The sequence below is a fragment of the Drosophila montana genome, unplaced genomic scaffold (genome assembly GCF_035044405.1).
Source record: "Drosophila montana isolate Dmon_TW-CO22-7 unplaced genomic scaffold, ASM3504440v1 contig_2481_1, whole genome shotgun sequence".
Taxonomy (NCBI): Eukaryota; Metazoa; Arthropoda; class Insecta; order Diptera; family Drosophilidae; genus Drosophila; species Drosophila montana.
In genome coordinates this window covers 2,276,876-2,301,115 of record NW_026997351.1, presented here as the reverse complement: position 1 = coordinate 2,301,115, position 24,240 = coordinate 2,276,876, and the positions used below count along the sequence as shown (strand labels likewise).

General features: G+C 39.9%; 1 protein-coding gene across 2 annotated transcripts in view; it reads right to left on the bottom strand.

Moving 5' to 3' along the window:
• LOC135428317 (microtubule-associated protein futsch) overlaps positions 1-24,240 on the bottom strand; it is a 64,117-nt gene that overhangs the window by 28,751 nt on the left and 11,126 nt on the right. For both annotated transcript variants that reach the window (XM_064682241.1, XM_064682240.1), the window contains one exon: positions 3,272-3,370. In XM_064682241.1, the coding sequence (XP_064538311.1) occupies positions 3,272-3,370 (99 nt within the window). The remainder of the gene's footprint in view (positions 1-3,271; positions 3,371-24,240) is intronic.

Here is a 24,240-nt window from a genome sequence, read left to right as displayed (position 1 = left end):
GAGTGGCGAGTAGCAATTATAGCGAGTGAACTAACTGCACGTTTTTAAATATTGTGATCACTTGAATATGCTACAAGTGCAACAATGAAGTGAACATGCCTTTAAAGTAAACCGAGTGTGAGTAACAAGTGCACTCTGAAGTAGCAAGTATAACCGTTAGGAAGCTGCTCTTAAAACTACAGAGTATCGACTACGTAATAAAAAAAATGTTAGTCGTGACGAGTGACGAGCAAACACGTCTGAAGACCTTGTTATTTGTGATCAGTTGAAAAAACAGCAGGGAATTCAACTTTGAAGCAGCGTGTAAATAGCTTATAAATTGCAAACTACGAATATTGTGTTAGTACAACGAATGACGAGTGCTTTTAATGTCAGCTGCCAATTGTTGAAAGAAATTATTGAATTGAATGATATCTGATTAGTTTAGAGATTGCAATGTCGCTTACGCTATCGCTAAGTACCAGCTAAATAAGTTAGCTAGCTAGCAAGCGTAACAAAGTCTGGCTCTAATGCATCTTTCCTTTTTGGATCATAAATCCCGGTGTCAACTTAGTTATATTAATGCTGCGGCTAATCAAGAGAATAAATAGAGGTAACTTGCAGTTGCCCAATACTTCGGGCCAGTTTCAGAATACTTATGAATAGCTCGATGCCAAGCAGGGTTTTTTATGCCACAACTCAAATATAATCGCAGCACTGAGGGGCGTTTGTGGCAGTTGCACGCGCAAAGTTTTAGCAGCGAACTTTGCCAGGTCCCACAAGCAAACTTAAGTAAACTGCATCAAATTCAATTTTTAAGCATAACTTTGTCGGGGATAATGAAGGACGACGCCGTGATGAGTATAAGCTACAAAATATAAATTATGCGCTTGTTAACAAATGTTGGTAATTGCTCCTGCCCCCCTCCGTCTGCCCCTTGACTAGCCCCTCCACTGCATCGGCTGAAAAGGAGCTTTCAAGATGACAAGACTTTATACAAAACATGAAAGCCAAGGCATACAGGAAACGTTGAGGACCTCGCTAGTTGGCAGTTGACAAGGGCCAACAAAGCAGCGTTAGGTAAACGATAGCTGGACACTGGATAGTAAGAGGCAGGATGCGGACTGCAGGGCAACGCTTTGTTGTGGAGGTGCTGACGTTTATCGACTTGCCGACGGCTGGCTGCGCCCTAACCTTTGTCAAATAAGAATGCCCCTCGAAGTCTCTGTCATGCAAAAAGCGCCAGGCGATCCGTGCCCAGCTCGCCAGCTCACCAACTAGCCAGCCTCGGCAGCTGCAGCAACATTTTAGAAATTCAGAACTTTAGTGTTTTTTTCAAATGCACTTGAATTGCCCGGCTGGTCGCGTCCTTCGCCAGGGCCTAGTCTGATGGACTTATGGCATCATTATTGAGCTCTCGGCCGGTGCGTGCGCCCGAGCACTTGGGAATTTTGTTTGAGTCGTTTTTTGCAGCAGTGTAAACAACAAATTGGAATGCGGAATACACTTTGCCCAAGTCCTTGTTCTGGACAATGGCAGAAAGGCATTGAGCGCAGGTGCTGGTCTTGCACTTACCAACCAGCCCAAGGACAGTCTCCGTGCATATCATTGACAACAGGCGCTGCAAAGTATGCTACACATTTTTATTTCCATTATTATGCTGTACGCGCTACTGCAAGTTCGAAGCAGCCAACAGCTATTATTTTCGCAAACTATTTTCAATGTTGAACTTACGCAAGTCGAAGTTGTTTTACAACACTGCAGGGGAGTAAAATCAATTTGTAATTTTGTACATGACATGAGAAATAGCAGCTTGAATAAAACATTGCCTGAAACTTTAAATTTAATTTGTCTAAAACATGCTCGCAGTACGGCGTTTGCTCTCCCCAAAAATGTAATTCTTTGACTTTATCGACTGTTAAGCTGACAGGGTTTCAGACTTATTTAATAATTAAGGATATACATGGCAATAACTACTAACATTGCTATCCATGCAAGAATTAATTAAAACTGAAACCTGTCAATAACTACTAACATTGCTATCCATGCAAGAACTAATTAAAACTGAAAGTCCTACAATCCAGAAATTTGAAGTTGGACAAATTTAGCGGACGTCCAAGTATTTCATGTCAATATTAACTCCATGAACAACAAGCCTTCGAATATAAATTAAAGAGTAAGTTGATGGTTTCAATTCTCAAGAAGTCAAAGCTTCGAAACGAAGAAGTCGATAGCCATAATAAGTAGAACCGAGAGGTTCTCGAGTCGCCTAGCTTAATACTAAGCTTAATATTAGCTCTTCAAAGCGAATCTGCACTCAACGAGTGTAAAAACCAACGAGCAGATAAGTAACTAGTGCTACTTGCGTGATATTTGCATCGGCTGTCAAGTGCAATTTTTATAACCCATGTAGCATGTAAGTCTACAAGCAAACTTGCGTTAATTTCTGCACAGCTTCTATTTGTGCAACAACAACAACAAGAACAAGAACAATAATAATGACAAGAACATCATCAGCAGCAGAGGGCACACAAACAGCAATAAATGAAAGAGGAGGCAGCAGCAGAGGGACTGTGAAAACTGTTCACCCGATGCAGTGCAGCCACTTGAATGCATTTCAACAACGTTGTCCCGACTAATCCGCAAAGACAACCAGATCCGAGAGGCCCGCACAATTCTCGACACTCGGCTGGCTGTGTCATATTGTTGTTCTTATTGTCGCGGCTGCCGTTGCACTGGGGCAAATGAAAATGAAAATGAAAATGCGCCGCTCTCCGATTTGGATTTATTTTAACACAAAAGACCCATACACACAGAGCTGGAGCTTTGGATTTGATGAATGCCAATTGTCAAAGCTGTTGAAAGACAATTGTCATAATTTCTTGGAATAACAATTTTTTTGTTATTTTCTGCTGCGCACTGAAAAGTTAAATAGTTGAATAATTGCAGAGTCATCATTCGAAATTCATTTGCAGCACACGCTATTTACATTTCGCGCTGTCAATTTGAACTTTTCAACTCGTTTGACTGCAAAAAATAAGGGAAAATGAACAGCAAATTGTAACTGGAAAAGTCAAATAAATTGTTATCAAGTTTCTCATTAGCTTTTTAACAGCTGAATGCCATTTATTACTATTAATAATATAAATTTTTTTTCTTCTTCACTCTAATGAGCTGCCAGCTCGACAGCTTTCAATTGCGTTCACCGTTCTATTAAATTTGTTGTTGGCCCAATTTGCTGACGGTTCGTTTTTGATTGAATGGGTTTCCATTCATTTGACATTTGACTTACCGTGACGCGCTTCCTCGCCCTCGGGTGCATGTTGTGTAATTGTATTGAGCTCCTCCTCCAAGTCGACATGACAATCGGATACGTCCCAGGAGAGGAAACCTGCAAGTGACAGAAGCAGAGATCAAAAAAAGCAGGGTTTAGTCGCATATAAAAAACCATCACAGAAAGCACTTTGATATAAAAAGATTGAATCGATTTGTGTAATGAGCTGAATGGCTTAATAGCCGATATCAGTGATGCCAAAGTTAAGGTTAGATTTATTTTATTATATTTAGGAGTTTGTAAAGAAAACTTTAAGGTCATATTAAGCCCTAAGATTCGATTTGGATGACTTAAAGCTTTTGGATATTTGGTACGAATAAACTAATTGGAAGCTTAAGCTTTAATTAAATATCTCACATAAAGCTTAAAGCTTTTTAGAAGTCTTGTGCCTATGCTGAAGGGTAAGCTCAAGCTTTGAAAGCACATTAAGCTTGTGTTACCTCTACCTTTAAAGGCCTCATTATACCTTTATTTGAAGCTTTAAAATGTATTTTGATCAGCTTTAATTTACTTTCTTTTATTTTATTTTTACTGTCACAATATAGATTCATGCGAAAAGCTTCAGCTTTCAAAGCACTTCAAAGCTTTTATCAAGATTATTCCCACAGCTTAAGCTCTTCCGACTGATTAATGTCTCAGCTATGCTAAAAACGTTGCCTTTGACAGACCACAATTAATTGTAAAGGCTTTAAACTTCGCATCTTTTATGACCGAATTACTTTGCCATTCAATTTTATTCATTGGGCAGTTAAAGCAAGCTTAAACATAATTGCTCTTATTAAATATTAATATTGTTTCAAACAATGTATCAATTAAGCTTTATGCGATTTCTTTAAAAGCCTTATGCCTTGTAGCCATAACAACTGAAGTTAATTTTCATTGAATTTTAATAGCCGCACAAGTTTAATGATTAGGCAAAGTATACATTAACTTAGGCTCGTGTTTCTCAGGTTTCAATGCTAATTGCTGGCTTGCAATTGCACTCATTAATTAAGACATGTACTTGGACAGACATGAATGTGCATGTTGGCATTATGTTCGGAAAATAACAATGCATATTATTAACAAGTCTATATGTATTAGGGCAATGCATATGTTATACACAAGTTAATATGTATAAACTTTATTCGCCAGTAGCGCTTGTTGACCAGCTGTCATTTTGTTGCTTAAGCTTGACGCTGGCTCATTTATCAAAGAGCGTATATTAAATATATATACATTATATTATAGTTTATACTTATTCATTAATTTTACAATTACATAATGTGTCTGTTGTTTTTGTAATTTGTTGGCATTTTGATAAATGGCCAACATGAGAAAACAAAACGCAGAACGCAGCACTTGAGGCTCCTTTTGCGCATTACGCATACGTCATGGTGTGCACACACTCAAGCACATTAACTGTGTGTGTGTGTGAGTGTGTGTGTGTGTGCGTCAGGAGTGTTGCCTTTATTATTGTCTTTTTTTCTAGCCCCTGCTTTTGATATTTAGTTGGCTCGCATGGAATTGCTTTATGTCTAAATATAGCTACCCCATGTGCCAGTTGGCCTTTTTGGTATTATGTCATTTAGTAAACAAATTAAGTCAGCCTTCATCTACAGTCATTGTGTGGCTGTGTGTGTGTCTGTGTCTGTGTTTGTGTGTTGTCGTATGGCAGGATACTTCAGCGCAAGTATTTGCAAATACATAGACCAAAATAGTTGCCTCACCAGACCAAGGAAGTGCATCATTAGCATTTTATTTTTCAGTTGCCAGGCTTAAACCTTTCCTGTTTTATTTGCACTGGTCAACTGCAGAGCTCTCCAATTTGCACAGAATAAAATAAATGTTTAGTTGCCATTAAATTTCTGCCAAGTGTGCTTGCATTTGTAGCTGCTGTAAGAGCTCTCGACTCCTAATTGCTGAATGGTCTGGCTTTTTTTCTGTATTTTTAATATAGTTGTTATATGCATATTCAAACAGACTCGTACTGTTGAGTCTTATTTGCAAATGGTTTCATTTCACCGTCTCGAGGCATAACTGCAAATTATTTCCAAGTCACGGCTGCTTTTGGAATTTAATGAGCAGCAGATAGACGAGCATTCGTACTCCCTGCCATGAATTACTTATTATAATGATGCCTTAATGAGCGCTTAACTTTCATTTTTGATGCCGGAATACTCTAGACTGCCTGACGTTAATGCGCATAAAGCTCACACAAATGAAGCTGTCAACTCAGGCAACGTGTTTGCCAGGACCACAAGGCATAAAATTTGCACATACAGGCTGTAATCTCTTCTTCTTCTTCATTTTTTTCTTCTTGAACCTTCTTGATTGCTTTATGCCATTAAGCATGAATAACCATGTGAACCAGACAGACAAGGAACACGTGCGATTTTAAAAATTTTCAAGTGAAAGTCTTAACTTGAAATTTGTATTTTGAACAAGGCTGCAAATCGGTTATGCACCGAACCGGTCCGATCTTGGAATATGAAACTTATTTTTATTCTGAATTGATACGAAGCCAAATTAGTTGCCCAAAACTAACTGAACTGAGCTCTTAAATACATATTTTTCTTACACAATGTCAAACAAAAAGTCTAACTCATGAGAACATACAACTAGCTACTAATAGCCACACATTGTAAACAATTTCCCTGGCATTCAATCTAATTGTCAACTTTAACGAACTGTTTCGAGCAAATTTCTCTTCAAGCGTCTTCACTCATCAGATTCGATAGTCAGCAAAATTGCTGACGTCGCTTGGATCCCTGAGCCCAGTTCAACAAATGGTATTGTTAATGCTGCTCCTGCTGCTGCCTCTTCTTCTTTCTCTTTGGCTGCACACTATTGAGCAATTTGCACAAATGGCTGGCAACAGCAACAAAAGCCAATGGCACAGAACAAAATTCAACAAAAAAAAAGAAGAAGAAATGCGCAAAAACAACAACAGCATGCGGTATAAAAATGTAAAATCTTAACACTTTTCACACACACACACATAGGCGCACATGAGCCGGATCGGAATATTGTGCGGGCAAACAAAAAGGCGCAACAACAATAGGGATAAAGACGGAAGGGTCGTGGGAAACGCAGCACCCAAAGCCCCTACAGCGATTGCACAAAAATAATGAGGAAACGCGCTGGATGCGCGCTGCCACACACCCACACACATATAGGGTATGTGTGTGTGTGTGTGTGTGTGTTGGACGCTCTCTTGAGCAATCATCTGGCGAATGAAGCCACTCAGACGCTGGGAACAGAGCACGGAACGTGGCTCGCTGTCTACGGCAGAGTCTGAGGCCAGGTGGCGCCACAGTGCCTTGCTGCATATGTGTGTGTGTGTGTGTGTGTGTGTGTATGTGTGTGTGTGTGTGTGTGTGTGTGTGTGTGTGTGTTCGCACAGTCATTTAGTATTTATGCGTTGATATCTGCGAGTGAGTCTTCAATTTTTCATGTGCTTCTGCCTTGGTGTGTGAGTGTGTTTGTGTGTGTGTGTGTGTGTGTGTGTGTGTGTGCCACTCTTTTATTTATTTATTTATTCTTGCACAGGTTCGCTTCAATGTCAAGTGTTTAATTTGTAACCTTTGCTTTTCGGAGCCGCTTGTTTTATTACTGAATTACGCAACCAAATGAACAATACGCTACTCGTCTTAACTAATGTCATTAATTTTAATTAAGCTACAGCAATTCTCCTTGGTTAATTACAATTAATTACAGCACTGAAATGTAAGCGTCTGAGCGATACATTTGTTGCGATGCCATTTATCACAGATATTAGCGAATTGTATATATAACCCGATATTTATCAGTTTGGTCAGAGAAAGGGGGGAGTTATCCAAAATGTAAAAAATTATGCAGCTGTGTATAATATACGAAAACCTAAATAGTAGATTTGGTCATTCCGACTCCTGGAATTTTAAAATGATGCTCAAAAAACCTCAAATAAAAATCGAATATTTATCGATCTTGCGCAAGCAATGGAAGCGGCTACCTTCAAAATTTCAAATCTCTAGCAATTGCAATCTCTAAAACAGGCAAAGTGACACTTGGAAGGACATGTCCATATCGAGTGGACATTATTTGTTGACCAAGGATTTGCTGTGCGCCACAGCGTCATTTGCAATGCGCACACAAAACTATTTTTCTGACAGTGAATTTCTTTGCTTTGCAGCGACAATACGAAATTGTATCAAGTCATTGTCAACAGCTCCGACAGTTAAAAGCAGCTGACAAGCCAAAATGTATTGAGTCAATGTCAACAATAAGCCAAATTTAATAAGAGCCAACAATACAATAAAATGCTCGGCTTAAAGTGTTGACTGCATACTTATGCTCTTGTAGAGGGTATTATAATTTAGACATGGAGTTTGTAACGCATAAAAGGAGGCATCTTCTACCCAATTAGGTATGTGTATATATTATTGATCAGTATCAACAGCCGAGGCGATATCGTAATGAAACTTTGCATCGATTCTTCTTGCCGTTGCAGGCGGTTTGTTGGAACCAGTATATCGTATGAGTAGTATATCAGCCATCGATCGAAAAAAGTAGATCTATCATAAAACACTTATTTGTGTTTGCCAAGGCATTTAAATCAAGCCTGGCGCTTACAAGTTTTATTCAGCTGATAACATCTCAGCTATCTCCTATTAAGTTCTATGAAAAAAATCGGTCAAAAAATGAGTTTTACTACGAAAAAAATATATAAATAAATTTGATGTCTAGAAGAGTATTCAATCTTCGGCTTGCCTGTAATATACTTTTGTTTATGAATAAGGCATCCTTTGATTGTGATAAGTTTGAGTCTTATTTATATTCAGCTTCTCTGTTATCCTTTGCGTTTTGTCACATAAATCAGCTTGTGCCAATTAATTACATTTCTTATCGCCAATTATGAATCGCTGTGTGCGCCAAAGTTGTTGTCTCCATCTCACTTTCTCGGTTTTTCCTCTCTCTCTACAGAGACTATCCGCAGCTCTCGCACTCGCTGTCGCACTTGCTGTGGCCTTGGGCCTTTGATTTTAATTGCCTCGGCAGCACGACAACAAGTCGGGCGCTGTTGCCAGCTCCGGCTCTGCTGGCCCAGTCTGTGGGCAATCAGCTCGTCTATCCGTCCTTATCGTCATCATGCTGCTTATCAGCTGTGTCCAATCAGGCCCAGTATTGTTTTCATTTGCATTTTCATTTTCATTTTCATTTTCTTGCACGTTTTCTCACTCTTTAAATCTGCTTTGGTTTTATCTCGACTCGAGTAATTCAAACTTGCAATGAGTGCACAAATCAGTATACACAATGTACTCTCACACACACAAGCCACACTCCCGCCTACACACACACCTACACACTCACACCCCCACACACTCATACACACTTGCTCTCCTAGTTTTTTGTTAGCTGTTTTGGCTTGTCAGCTGTTTTATCTGGCAGAGCTGTCCAAAGTTCTGCATAGTATCCCGCCAGTTGCCCGTGCTTAATATTCAACTTTAATGAACCCGTCCAATATTTAACGAGTAGTCTATCAGTATTGTGAGTTGGGTTAGCTCAAAGTTCGAAAAATAAACAGAATTCCATTGAATACCGTTTGTGGCCTTGTTTTAACATTACATTTTGTTTTACGCTCTAGTCTCTTCTAACTTTTAAAGGTTTACTTTTAGTTTTTTGCTTTTTTAGTTTTAAACTCAAACTGCGTTTTTGCGTGTACAACTTTTTTATATTTCTTTTTTTAGATATCCTGACCAGCCTCAGCATTTACGAACTTCGTTTACATAACTGCATTACGCTCCTAATAAGTATATTAACATAATCTCATATATATGGAACGATCCGAACGAACAAATCAAATGTGGAGGATATAATCAGCAAACCAAGGCTTAACCAAATCCACGGCTCAAGGATGTGGAAATTGGGTCAACAAAGGGAAAGTTAAGGTCAGTTATTAGTTTGAATCCTGATGAAAAACAACATCTAATCTTCTTTTCAATTTTGTCAGAAATGAAGGTATAAATTATTGTTATTTCAAGCGGAATTTAGTATTAAGCCAAGTCACGCTTTATAGTACTTATTGCAGCTGGCTGAGATGGATACTCAGCTACTTATCTAAGAGATATTCCACTCTAGCAAAAGAGAGAGATATTCCAGAGAAAAGCAAATTTACAATGCACATAAAACGCAATTAGGGGCCGTCGAGTGTTTAATTTCTTTATAATCTATTTATTTATGCATTTCAAAACATTTGGCCCTTTGGCTGCGTGCTGCAGGCTTAAGGAATCCGGTGCTGCCAATGCTGTGGCGGGGGATGCCAGGTCGCGTGGGGATAGGGGAGGGGGGGTGAGCGTGGATGCATCACATTCATTTGGCTGTGCAAACTTGTTCAACGCGCACAACTTCAAGAGCAGCCAACAAACGACAAGTGGCTTTTTAGCTACATCAAAATCAACACGCCGAACGCCCGCATCCGGCAGCTGACTGCCAGCCACGCCCCCCATTAAGAAGAGCGGGCGGGGTGGGCGTCGAGTGGCTTTTAGCGCGAGTGCACAAAATTATGCAACTATTTGTGCAAACAAGTAGCACAGTTCTGAGGCGCCAACAGCAACAAAAATAACGCTGACAACGCCGACAACGACAAACAACGATGACAGCAACTCAATCAGCAATTCTGCCTACGGGCTGATAGGGGGCGTGGGCCTGGCTCATAGCAACAGTTGACAACCCGCTCACTTTCGAAACGGAAGTCAGCTGCCAGCCGCCGCAGGCAGCCGCTTCGTCAGGTGGCATGCCGCTTCAATCGTGGCACAGTTACTTATTAGCAATAAACAAGTGCAAATTAATACCAATTGTCTATCCAAACGGTTAGCTTTATCACAAAAACTATTTGACTTGCATAGTAAATAGAAACAGGCAAACGGTATTTGCAAATTTTGCCTGGCACCTAAATTTCCCATGGTTTGCCACAGCTTTTCTGATATTAAGATGTCTATATGATAAAACTCTCATCTCCGCGCAGAGATATGAAGTTTAGAAAGAAAATAACTCCGCCATCGAACATTTTAAAGCGACATAAGTAGTTCCGCCGTTTTAAGAACGACATACATATATCCATGCGGGGATATGACGTTTAGAAATGACCCAATATTTCAATCAGTCAGCCAGTCAGCCAATCAGACGAAAATCAATCAGTCAGTCAAACGGTTAGTCAGTGAGTCAGTCAGTCCGTTACTCAGTCAATTAGCTTGTCTTTAAACCAGTCGGTCAATCAGCCAACCAGTCGGTCAGTCAGTCAATATATTAATCAGTCAGTCAATATATTAATCAGTCAGTCAGTAAATCAGACAGAAATCAGGCAGTCATTTTTTAAACCAGTCAGTCAATCAGTCAACTAGTCACTCAAAAGTCAATCGGTTAGTCAGTCAACGTATTAATCAGTCAATAAGTCTGTCAGACAGAAATCAGGCATTCAATCAATCAATCAGTCAGTCGGTCAGTCAGTCAGTCAGTCAGCCCATCAGCCAATTAGCCAATATTTAAACTAGTCAGTCAATCAGTCGAAACTCAATCGGCTAGTCAGTCAATGTATTAATCAGTCAGTGAGTCAATCAGACAAAAGTCAGGCAGTCAATCAATCAATCAGCTAGCCAGTAAGTCAATCATTTAGTAAGTCAGTCAGTCAGCCAATCGGTTAATCTGTTTACCAATCAGTCAGTCAGTCAGAGCTGATTACTCTTATCAGATTCCGATTAAAACAATTTTAATTATTTTTCTAGATGGCCATTAAATTTTATACAAGGCCTTTGGCCAGTGGGCTTAAAATTTGACGCGACACAATCGTCACCTTCTCGAAGTAAATCGATTCTATTTTTGTTCCTCACTGGGTTCCTTTTTAATTCAAAAATTGCGTCAGCCCTTGGGTCATGCGTCATGCGCTCATTTATTTTCATTGTTGACTCATTTCGATATTTTAATGCGCTATCTGTGTGTTCGTGTGTGTGTGTGTGTGTGTGTGTCCTTTGTCCAACATGACGTATGCGTAATCTTATGAAGTGTTGCTTCAACCCAATTGCTAATCAATGTAAATGGCTTGCTGCAAATATGACCAAAACCAGACGCTGTAAACAACATGTAAGCAGCACGAAAGAGCGAGGAAATGGTCAAGAAGGGGCGGGGGATGCTTTTGGGTAAAAACATTTGGAGCAAATTTTGCGTAAAAGTTTTCCATTGCGTGCTGTAACATGAGATTTGAAAAACAAATGCTAATGCGCACATTTATTAGAATAAGACACAGGGCTGGGCCGGGCCGGGTTCTCAAAGTGAAAATGAGCAACGAGCGAACACAGAAAATATAAGCCCATATATGTATATAAGTATATTAGAAACTGAACTGAAAGAAAGCTGAAATATGATATAATAAACATAAGAACTCGCAAATTTGGCCACGTCGTGGCCCCACCAGCTGGCAGCTAGAACGAAGCGGGCCACTTACAAAATATGCAGCAGTCACACACAACACACGCACACACAGGGAGCACAACTAGCTCGAAGGTTGCTTAGAGTATCTGCAAATTGAAGGCCCGGTTGGGCGACGTATTCACATAATTTATGCCAGTTTATCGATTTGCACTAAATATGAGTAGAGCACTCGCACTGGCATTCAAATAAAATACTCACATTTTATGACCCTGCATGAATTGGGCATAAATGTTTGGTTTTGTGCAGACATATCTATATACATATATAACATATATTATATGTCATTTGTGCATATTACGCATACGCCACGTAGCGCACTAGAGCAAAGCTGAAGCCCAACACACAAGTATAATATATTCACGCACAAGTATATATATACCCTTCCAGAACTTATTGCTTTTCACTTGACATTACCAAAAGTTGCTATAATCTGAATACACTTAGAAGTTTATATGTGAATAATCCAATTGATATAAGACAACTATATCAAACTGATCTTTCTACGTCATATTTTTTGATTTTTAGAAAAAAACAGTCTTAATATTCTCAAGGTTTACTTCGCTTTCATAGAATCTATGGAATCAAATCCAAAAATAGTTCTTGTATGATATTAAATTATTTATGATAGTATTTATTTTTAACCGGATCCAGCTCCATACTTAGAGTTAATAAGAAAAATTTGTTGATCTCTTTTTGTATAGAAATATGCCGCATATCTGGAAAGAGTGTTTCTTTTGCGGCGTGCCAAAGACAATCGTTCGTACTTTATATTAATTGCATTCAAATTCTAATGAGATATTGCCTATTCAACTGTATAGTTAGGGGTCTGTAATATTTCACAGACTATACGGATATTTTTGCATTGCCGCACACTGGTTTACACTTTGAGAATGCAATTTTGAAGCAAATACTGCATTTGTCGCATTTTGCACTTGGCCCCAGGGTCGCAGTCACATTCCAAACACCGCAGAAGAGTTTTGGCTGCCTGACACAGACCAGTGGTTGCGTCAAGGGGGGGTTGGGGAGGGGGAGTGAATACTTTTCACTATTCGTGTTCTTATTTCGATGCGAGTACAATTCAGTTCACTGTTCGTAGCTCGCATTCGATTGCAGTGAAGCTGCTGGCAGCACATAAATCACAACACTTTACTGAACAACCGGGCAGCTGGAAAAGCGAGGGGGGAGGGGTGACGGGGGCTGGGGATGGGGCTGGGGCTGGGCTAGTGGGGACATATGCAGTGCGCAGCTGGTTGGGCTGAGGCACCCTCGGGTTGGCACACAATCCCTATTATTTTGCTTTGTTTTGTTTCTTTTATTCTACTATCTCAGCCGCATGTCACGTGTTCTCATGTGCTTAAAAAGAAAAACTCCGCCAACTCTTTAACCCCAAATACTAAACCCCACCCCCCTCTAGCCCCCTACATCCCATTCGCTATCCCCACACTATTCCCGCACTGTGGACACTTTGTTTATATTCGTTCGATTTTGCTGCCAACAAAACGGCAACGGGCAAAACATTTTTCAGACATTTCTGACACAGACTTGCGCCTGACAACTGACTGCCCGTGTGTGTGTGTGTGTGTGTGGCTCATCAAATAAAGCAAAGCCCTGGCACTGCAGTGAATATACTAAAAATAAATTTGCACTGCGCGCAACTAACTTTCGCTTTGCCGACTGCAACTGGCAACACTTAAAGGGGGCGGATGGGGAAGAGGCAAAGACCAGGGACGAGGGGGGTGTCTTTTACAAAGGGAAGCAAACTTACTGCACCTGCAGCGCAACGCTCCAATGTGGCATATTCTTATGAATTTCAGCACAAAAGCGCGCATCATACACATACATCGATGCGTCTGTGTGTGTGAAAATCTGCAACTGAATCTAAATTTGAATTTGAATTTGAATTTAAATTTGAATTTGAATGCGAATTTCAAGTTTGTTGGCGACCACACGCTGGCAATGTCTCATGACATGGATTTTGGGACTGTGTACATAGCTGCCACACTGCCAACTAAAAATAAACGTACACAAGGATGTAAGCCTCGCATATACTTTTTTCCCTGCTGCTAAACTTGGTCTTACACAAAACTGGACACAAGCAGAGCTAGTTATATATACTTATACATATATAATGTATATTTAGGGCAGAGTAGCTAATGAAACGCCTTTAACATTTCACTACAAGCAACGCGCGAATCCCTGTTTCAGTTTGCGTGTCGGTTTGTAGATGCGTTGAATAATAGATTTGTCAGCTTTACGAGCTGTAGTTGTAACTCTGTAGTTTCTAAACAAACGACTTTAATTAGCAGAACAAATAGCAGGGCTTAAATACAAGTGGCTCAACTTGCGAATACCCTGTGCCCAGGTCTTTATTCTAAACGTTTTTTCGCCCATTTTCCGCACTTGTTGGTGGATTAGCCAAAATCCGTCTATAACAATTTAGTATAATTATAACAATGTAGTTTTAATTTAATGTTTTATCACATATTTTCTACACTTGTGCATAGAATAATGCTAGCCTCTGCTCGGTTTGTTAAACTCTGCCATTTGGGACATTTATTGAGTGCTCGCTGCGCTATCTAATTGAGTATAATCTTGTGTTTGTGCAAATTGGTCATTTAGTTGGCTAATTGGCCATTGACAACTGTTTGTCAGAGCTAATGGTTGATGTCAAATGCTCTACCAGCAAGTGCTACAGGCAGCTTGTCACTCGATTAAGCGTTTGAGAGATACAATTTTATTTAATTTATGCATTTCGTATATTAATATGTGACAAAGGCAAATATTCAGGCAAACATGTTTGTCTCCGCAGACCATTTTCCATTTGCCCCCGGACCTATAATTAATTTATTTCTCAAGTTTGACCTGCTCCATGACACTGGATGTTTTGCTGCTAAAATGTTACCTGCTAATTAGTGGAGGACACGCCCAAAATACACACAAATACGAGCGCACACAAAAACACACACACCTACACGAACTCGCCTTTGTTCATGTTGGGGAAAATTAGACATAGCGAATTTCGCATAGATGCAATTTTCATGACAATTTACTCACATCAGCTCGGAATGTTGTCGGGCTCCAGTTGATATTAACTGTTTGCCACTAATTGACAAATGACCCCCCCCACACACACACACACACACACGCATATATATATCCAAACGCTCACTTATACACGCACGCAAACATACGCAAATATACAAAGTATTAACAACCAAGCATAGTTTTAACTTAATGAAGAAAATTTCAATTTATAAAATAACCTTCTACCTCTATATATAAAAATGGCCTCAAACTCATTTTCAGGGATCTTCGTTTAAATTCATTTTAAGTGTTTCACCATTTTTGGAAAATCAATTACTCGTTGGTGGAAACGGGAGTCACAGATTTGGAGGGTGAAGTTTCGGGTTCTAATTTAGTTCCAGGGATCTTAATCAAAATTTCATAAAATTCAATATGTCGCTTCCAAATGATATATCATCTCTCGGAAATATATCGTTTTTAGAACGGCGGAGCTTAAACGACATAATCTCGATATGATCAAAGGCGGAGTTATGCCATGGCTAGATTATGTCGTTTTAAAGCGACATAACTCCGCCGTTTATATTGGCAAGAATATGTCAAGCACATATAGGTTGATTAAAATTTTCAACGGCCTACTTTATAATTTGAAGAAAACTGAAGTAAAGTTAATTCGAACGAAATTCGAAGTAATATTCCATCTTTTGAAAACTTTTGACTACGCCAATGTGTTTCTTAAACAGCTGACAAGCTAATCAGAACTATAGATTATAATGGATTATTTCTCAACATTTTAATGTAAAGGTTTGTTGGGTAGTTACTTTTCCCACTTGACAAAGCAATTATTGAAAAATCTATTCATTTATATTCATGGCAAGCAACACAAAGCCTTTGTTGTAATTGACTGAATGCCAGCACTTAGTTTAACCTATTCATGTTTTAACTTGAAGTGCCGTCAATTTATGTGCTGTAATTTAATCTGGGCACCATCTGAAACCTTTCGCTTGCCACCGTTGTGACCTTTTTCAGCTGGCACACAACAATGCGAACACACGAGCCACACGAGCCACACGAGCCACGGCCCGTGCACCTATTCGATCCTCAGCTGATTTCTCGAAAGATAGGCGCTCTGCTCTAGCACCTATTACATGCGGTCTTTCTCTCTCTCTGTGTGTGTGTCGTATGAAGTGCAGTTCATGTGCCAACATTATAAATTTCAATTTCATGCCTGACTAACGGATAGCAGGCACGGCGGTAAACGGCTGCTAAATGTCAGGGGTTCACGGATGGCGGCCACAATACAAAATGCCTCAAGCAGCTTGAGAAAACCGGAAAGGGGGATAGCTATTCTGCTTATCTGCAACACCCATACACTCACACAAACACACACAGATACACTGGCTGAAGCGTTGATGCGGCAGCGATGGCAATAAAAACCAGTTACAATTTGCTCGGTCGCCTTTTTCTGTTGAATTTATGCTTCTTTGAAATGAATTTGCATTGAATGGCTGCCAACTGATTGAGCAGCTACACACCCACACACCCCCACACACAGGTGCAGGCAAAGCCAAGGAAATGCAGGCACTTAGCCACTTGCAATAAAGCCAAAAAGTCAACCAGCGCTTGAGCTGAAGATTGCCAGCAGGCGCCCAGAATGCAATTTGTCAACGATTTTTGCAATTTTCATGCGGGGCGACAAAATTCAATCTACACACACGTATACACGTGCCAACCCACACACATACACACATACAAGGAGAAGATTCTAGGCAGATGGCCGTGGGAATCGTGGCCCGCATTTCATCATTCATTGGCTGACAGGAAATTGCAAAATTTGTTGCCCTCTCGACGAGGCGACGCGTCGCTGGTTCTAATTTCAATTTGCTCCACTTTGCCGAGCTCATGGGGCACCCAAAAGCAGGCGAGTATATATTACACACACACACACACACACACACTCAGGGACTTTAATTAACATATAAACGCTTTATAATAGGCAATTTGGCACTTTTCTGGCAAAGCCCTTTAATGCAGCCCGTTGGCAAAATTAAATCCAGCCAAGGACCATTTACGAACACTTTTGTGGTCGCTGTTTTCCAATAAACATTAAACTTGGACTTTGCCAACACTGGCTGGAACGAGGCTCGCATGACAGGCCAGGGTGAGTGCAAAAATATAGATGGGCTGAGATTAAGATAATTTGTTGCTTCTGGGCCAACAAATATTATTAATAATAACAAAAACGATAATTATAATAATAATAATGATAAAAATAGTTACTTTAAGACTTAAGCTTGTTGGTTAAAGACATAAGAGCAAGAGAGGGACAGTTGATTGAGCTTTGAGCTTTAAGTCATATTAATCGCATTTGTTATAATAATTGAACGTACTTATCTCTATATATAAAACTGTTTGTCCTGACTGACTGACTGACTGACTGATTGGTGATCAACGCACAGCCCAAACCTTAAGAGCTAGGATGCTGAAATTTTCACTGTAGTTACCTTATGTGATGAAGGTGCACGTTAAGACGGGGTTTCGGGAAATTCCACCCGCAAGTGTGGAAAAATCGCGAAAATCGTTTGTATGTAACTTTTTTGTTTACCATCCGATCGGCCTCAAACTTATTTTCAAAGATCTTTATTCAAATTCATTTGGGGGGTGTTTCACACTTTTAGGAAAATCCATTCCTCCTTGGTGGAAATGGAGGTCAAAGATTTGGTGGGTGACGTTTCGCGCTCAAATTCATTTCCAAAGATCTATATGAAAATTCTTTGAGACGTGTTTCTCACTTTTCGCTGAATTCAAACTTCTTCGGTAGAAATGCGATCAAACAATTTTTTGGGTGAAGTTTTATTTTTTCCCGATTTGTTTGCAACTTATTTGCAAAGCTCTACATAAGAATATAACGAATACGGGTTTCAGCGATTTGGGAAATTCCACCCGTAACAGTGGTAAATTGGCGGAAAACGTTTGTATGAAAGTTGTTTGTTAACCGTCCGATCAGTTTCAAAATCATTTTCAAAGCTTTTTGAGAACATTTATTTTATAACATACGTGTCACGAGCAAGGCCGGGTTGTACCCGCTAGTATATATATATATTTCGAAAAGCAAGTTCTGTATAAAGCAATGTCTTTTATATTATTGCAAGACCTTTAAGTTTTTGACTTTTTTCTAACGACCATTTTAGTACTCTATATAGAAAACTTGATGCACGAAAGGAATCTTAAGGCATTCGCTTTAAGCATGAACCGAACCACCGAGAAAGTTGGTTTGGGTTTGCAGCGTTTACATCTAAATAAATATCTGTGTCACAGTAGCTTGCATAGCTCTAAACTGAAAGCACGTTTACCAATTTGGCCAGATCATTTCAAGTGACTTTCTGAAATTTTAGATACATATTGCAACACTCTAAGCTTAAAGCACGTTTACCAATTTGGCCAGATCGTTTCAACAGATTTTATGGGATTTAATTTGCAATGCTTTGGTCAGCAGCTGTGCTACATTTAGATTGTTGGCCAAGAGTACATTGATTGCGGCCTGCTTTTAGGCGCTGCTGCTGTTTGGCCATGTGTCGCATTTTGGCAGCCGACCAACAAAAAAATAAGCGAGGAAGTGAACTGGCAACAGCAAATGGAAATCGCTTGGTGATTATGCTAGCCTGCTTTTAATTTCGCAAATGCGCCCCCCGAACGCTCCCCAAAGGCAGGCAAGGCTGTGGAATCAAGGTTCCCATTTGGTTGCTCTAATCAAATCAAATGCTCCTCGTGCCGCAAAGGGGCGCGCGGCGGTTGCTCTTCTTTGGTTGCGCTGTGTGTCGTTTGGGGCAGGTGCTGCGCCATAAAAAGCTGCACATAAAATTACAGAAATGTGCGGCAAATATGTAATAAAAATTGCATTTCGAGCAGCGGCCAAATCGCAAAATGTATCTGTCAGATACATATTATGCATAACATATTTACGGTCATTGAAGTGAATTCAAATTGCTTTGCTGCCGCTGCCGCTCCCGCTTCCGTTGCGGTTGCTGCTCCGCTTTGTGTGGCACGTGGGCAGACCACCAAGAGCGCAAGACCGCAAAAAAGTGTGCTATGGTTTTCAGCTTTGACAAGCAACTGACAGGCGACAAACCGGCAACAAACTTGCCGCTAAACGTGACAACCCTGAAATTTATGAGCGCTACGTCAGCTGCCAATTAATTATGCATGTACATGTGTACAGCAAAAACAAAAGCAACAAAAGCAACAACTAAGGGACCTAAGGATGGGAAAACCCAACATCACCAAGCTGTGCACAGAAACCAATCGAATGAGCTCTGTTGACTTAAATAATTGAAGTGTGACATGAATTATTGCCTGTGCAAACAGCTGGCGCCCTCAGGACGCTTCCACGTAGCCAACATGCTGGCAAAAACTCTCATTGAAAAAATGCCATACAGAACAAAAAAGACACAAGCACCAAGCCGAAGCAACTATGCTCTTCACATAACCATATGTATAACAAGACAAACCAATTGAGAACTGATTGCGAATTACAATTTGGTAATTTTAAATGAACCAAACTAGTAGCCAGAAAACAGTTGAAATACAATCCGAAGTGAAACATATTTTTTTAAAAATTTGTTTGATAATAAACAAAAAACCTTTTAAGGCACACCCAGAATTAAAGGTCCCAACGATTGCGCTTGTGGAACCTAATTGGGTGGATGCCAAGATTAAATAGAGATCATTTTCTTTATTTCTACATGGAAATATTTACGACATGCGATATTTTTATTAGACATTTCATTGACCTGATTAAAATTTTAAGCCTTTGAACCAGAATCTGAGCTTATGAGTGTGGAAAACCGGGTTCATGAACCGTAACTAAACACAATGAGTTCGCTCAAGCCGTGAGCTGAACCAATCATCTATTTTTTTTTTTTGCAGTACTGATTTTAATATTAATCAAAAGTCTGCTCGAATCTATTGTTGAACTTAATTGAATCAAATTTAAATCAAATCGAAACTAAATCAAATTTAATTCATATCAAAATTTGCAATTACTAAAAACGTTTGTAATTAAACATAAACAAAGGTAACAAACGTTGTTGAATAGCTGATCAAATGCGCTGCGAGAGTGTGAAAATCAATTTATCCAAGCATTTCGCGTTGTTAAGGATGGTTATGGCAAGAGACTTGTGGAGAGACGTTCAAGTTGCGTTGGCTGTGATTGCAAATTGTTGAAAATTAATTTCAAATTGCTTGTGTGCTAGTTAAAAGACTGAAAAGGAGCAGACGGCTAATATTTATTTGCAGTCTCTGCCGTTGGCTCAATTGAAAAGGCGCCGGAAAGTATGCAACGGATTTGCCTGATACCCTGTATTCAAAGGGGCTTAGGACTTAAGAGCATGTTGTTAATTTATTGTCCTCGCTAGCAATTCGTTAAAATAATGTAAGTAGGTCGTATTTCGTGTTCGATAATCATCAATCAATATTCCTTTATAACAGCACACAATATCGTGCGTGTTTTATGTTTATTCGATTCGAACATTGTTTCTGGGCCTTAATTGAGTTTCCAAGTAGTTTCAAACTAAGCGAATAGTTAAATAAAACTATTCCTTAATAAATTTCGCTTACAATTACTTTAATCTGGAGCCTAGTTTCCAAATCAATTAAGAGCTCTCCCTAATTCAAATAGCCTAAAGTTCAGTGCAAGGAAAATCAATCAAAAAGTCAAATACAAAGTCGGCAGCGATTTCCCTTGGAAAATCCATTTCGAGGAAATTTGTCAGCTTAAGGAGCTGCAACTTTTGCGCTTCCGCTCGACCAACTTAACGAAGAAGCGAGCGGCCCAAATACGAGAATTTGCATATTGAAATGAGCAGATGCCGTGGAAAACATCAGTGGAAAATTTTGCAGCGCCGCCGGAAACAGTCGTATTATTAATGTAGGTCTTGAGCAAACCAACCGAGATTAGCTATTAATTTTCATTATTATGTGGGAGGGCAACATTCTACTTATACTTATATATAAAAATGCCGCAAAAGTATAAAGTGGCTTAGCCAAATTGAAGTTGGCTCTTAAAAAGGTTTCGGCCATGATGCTGAGAACAGCAGAAAACTGAAAAGAAAATTGAGGCGGCGCCAGTTAATCAAAATGTTGAAACAGCTATTCGACTTTAATGCATATACATATGTATCTAAAGTCGGTCTATACGAGGCCTTTGGGCAGGCACGTGTGCCAATTGCATTAGTCGAATTGTATTTCACTTTAAATGCTACGAGTTTGCCATTTTTTATTTCAAAGTTCTGCTCTCCAATGTGTTTTTTTGTTGTTGTTTCTTTTAGGGCATAGCAGCCACAACTTGTGCCGTTTTACACGTGGTATTTGCAACCAAAATGGCTGCCAAGCGTGCCATAAGTTGGCAAAGTTATCTCTCTCTCTCTCACTCTCACTCTCTGTCTCAGCTATTTCGTGCACAAATACTCGAAAATGTTAACACGATAAACTGCATGAATACGAGCTAAGAATTTGTTATAGATTCGAATTTGGCCTTAACTATTTTTATGGCAGTTCGCAAATTGAGCTGAAAGAGTTTCCATAAAATGTTCGAAGCGCCAAAAAAACACTATAAAATTCCTATACCTATCAATGTTTGTTCTTAAGTGCCTAGAGGTGTTTGCCATAAAATGCTGTATAAAGTTGAGATGAGCGCATGTGCAATTTGTTTTACGCATTAATCGGAAAAGTCGTGTTGCGTCGTGTTGAGGTCGTGTTGAGATCGTGTGCGATCGTGTTAATGTTGTGTTGGTTCGTGTTGGACTCGTGTATGGAACTTAGTAAGTGGTAGTGGGATCATTTTGCCCCGTATTGAAATCATGTGAATATTGTAATTTGTTTTATATTAGGGTGGTGTCTTGAAAGTCGTGTTTAATTGTGTTTAGCCGTGCAAAGACATTTATACTCTTGTTCTGATGTATTGAATTAAATTAGTATAATATTGGGCGATGTGTTGAGCTGTATTGGGATCGTGTTGGAACAGTGTAGCGGTCGTGTTGATGTTGCGTTACGTTGTGTTGGGACGTGGTGGACTCGTATTTGAAAATAAGTAGGTCGTATTGAGGCTTTTTCTTGACCTGTCTATTTTGTGTCGTGCTGGAATAATGGCGTAAATACATTTTAACTGATGTAGTGTTGTATTGTTCGCGCTTCGAATAGTGTTGATGAAGTGTTGAATTGTGTTGGAATCGTGTCTGACTCGTGTTGACATCTTATTAACTCGTGTAAGTATTTTTTGTACCGTGTTGCTAGCATGTTACCTCACGTTAGTTTCAAACTCGTGTTGGGCCTATATGCAAATCGTGCTTTATTATCTTAAATAGTGTTTCGTAATGTTGAGTAGTGCCATAATAATGTTGATGATGTGTTGATATGCGTTCGGATCGTGTTTGACTCATTTTGTCATCTTAGTAACTTCGACGTAACGACTTCTTTTTCGAGTCTTGGTGTCACCTCGTGTTCAAATCATGTTACTTTCGTGTTGGGTTTTAGTTAAAGTCGTGTCGTGAAAGCCGTGTTAAACTGTGTTTAGTCGTGTAAGGTTCATTTGTTGAATTTTATTTGGCTCGTGCCTTTTACTGTTAAGCCATGTCAAATCCCCTGTTAGTTTTCAATTTTATTTTAGGGAAAATCCCGTGTGAAGTCGTGCCTACTCGTCTGGCGTATGATTATAATTCTGTGAGCATATGTCAGGATTGAGTTGATTTGCGGACTTTTGTGTACAAAAAGACACAGATTGTTCACGGATTGTCACAGGACAAGTTAAGCTCGACGTTTACATTTCAATTCGGGCCTTAGTTTGGCCAACTTCTGTGAAGCACATCAAGTTGGCAATTAGAGGGCCATCAGCAAGAAGTTAGCAACTAATTAAAGATACACCGTCGCACATCCACACATACCGATGCACAGAAAATGTGGGGTGTAAGAAATGGCGGCGATGTCCTCAGGTGTGTGCGCCTCGAGGCTTCGAGTTTCAACAAAAGTTGTTGGCCCGTTGGGGGTCCACCTGGGCTTGTGGTTTCAACAGCAGCTGTCCCGCTGCCAAATGCCACAAGCAGCGATGCCCTTTGACTGTGCCCCGTTGCGGCTTCGGTTGCGGTTGATCGGGCTCCTGTCTAAACCATAACTAAACCTTTAACACAGTGACTAACCAGAAGCTCAAACGCAGCCCTGGTGCACGGCTCGGTCGTGCAATTTCAAATATAATTACATTTGGCATTTGCATATCGTAGCTTATTGTAATTTGTAATTAAATGCGGGGCGTTGGCCCGTTTGTCAGCATAATTTAAGTAATTGCGAATTAAATTGCAGACTTAATGACACGCAGAACGCAAAATTGTAACCGAAGCTCAAAACTGAAAATGTAAACTAATTAAAGTGCTTTCAGGCGGCGGTCGTTCGCATGTAATATGAGACTCGCCAATAACCAAGTGACCACGGGCGCGTCAGATGAACTACACGCAGTGGGCGTGGCACTCGAGCTATGTAGGCGCCGACATGTGTGTGGTCGTGTGTCTGTGTGTATTTTTTTATAGCCAAACTGGCCTCAAAATGCACTTAAAAGCAATTAATTTGCAATAAAAGCAGTTTTAATGCGCCACGTACCCTGTCTGGCTGTGTGTATGTGTGTGTGTGTGTGTGTGTGTGGAGCTGGCGTCATCAATCAGCCACAAACACCTGCTCCTTACCGCAAATGCATTAATCCTAACCATAGTCGAACCATTGTTTTGCCTAACTGGGCCAACCGAATCGATGTCGTTGACGCATTGCTCATACGCCCCGTGTTACGCCTACAAATTCCAACAAGAACAAGATAAAAATGGCTACCTTTTGCACACAGAAAATTAAATATCCTTCTCAAGTTATAGTTTAAGGTTTTACAGAGGTGTGGGCCAAATAGTGAAACTCGTAATTGCAGAGTTCATGGAAACAAGGCCTTGAAAACAAGGTGTGGTATATCAGTCCGAGTTTGATAAGATATGGATATGTTTTATATGTTATATGGATAGGTTAAGACGGGGTTTCGGGAAATTCCACAGGCATGTGTGTAAAAATGGCGAAAAACGTTTGTATGAAACTTTTTTGCTTACCATCCGATCGCTCTCAAAAATCATTTTCAAAGATCTTTGTGGAAATTTATATGATATGTTCCTGGGGTCGCAAATGCGGGTCAAAGGTTTAATAAATGAAAGTTTATTCTTCATCTTCAAGATTCTAGACTTCTAGACTAACATGGCCGGAAAGCGTTGATTCTTTATTCGATTGATTGATTTCAATTTTCCACGTGGAGAGGTAAATTCTAAAATATGCAGCACAAAACGTTCCACGGGCAAGGCCGAGCAATACCCGCTGGTAAGTATATAAAAAAGACTTCCATACAATAATCCATTAGACGAATCCATTAAAGGATATTTGCTATGTAG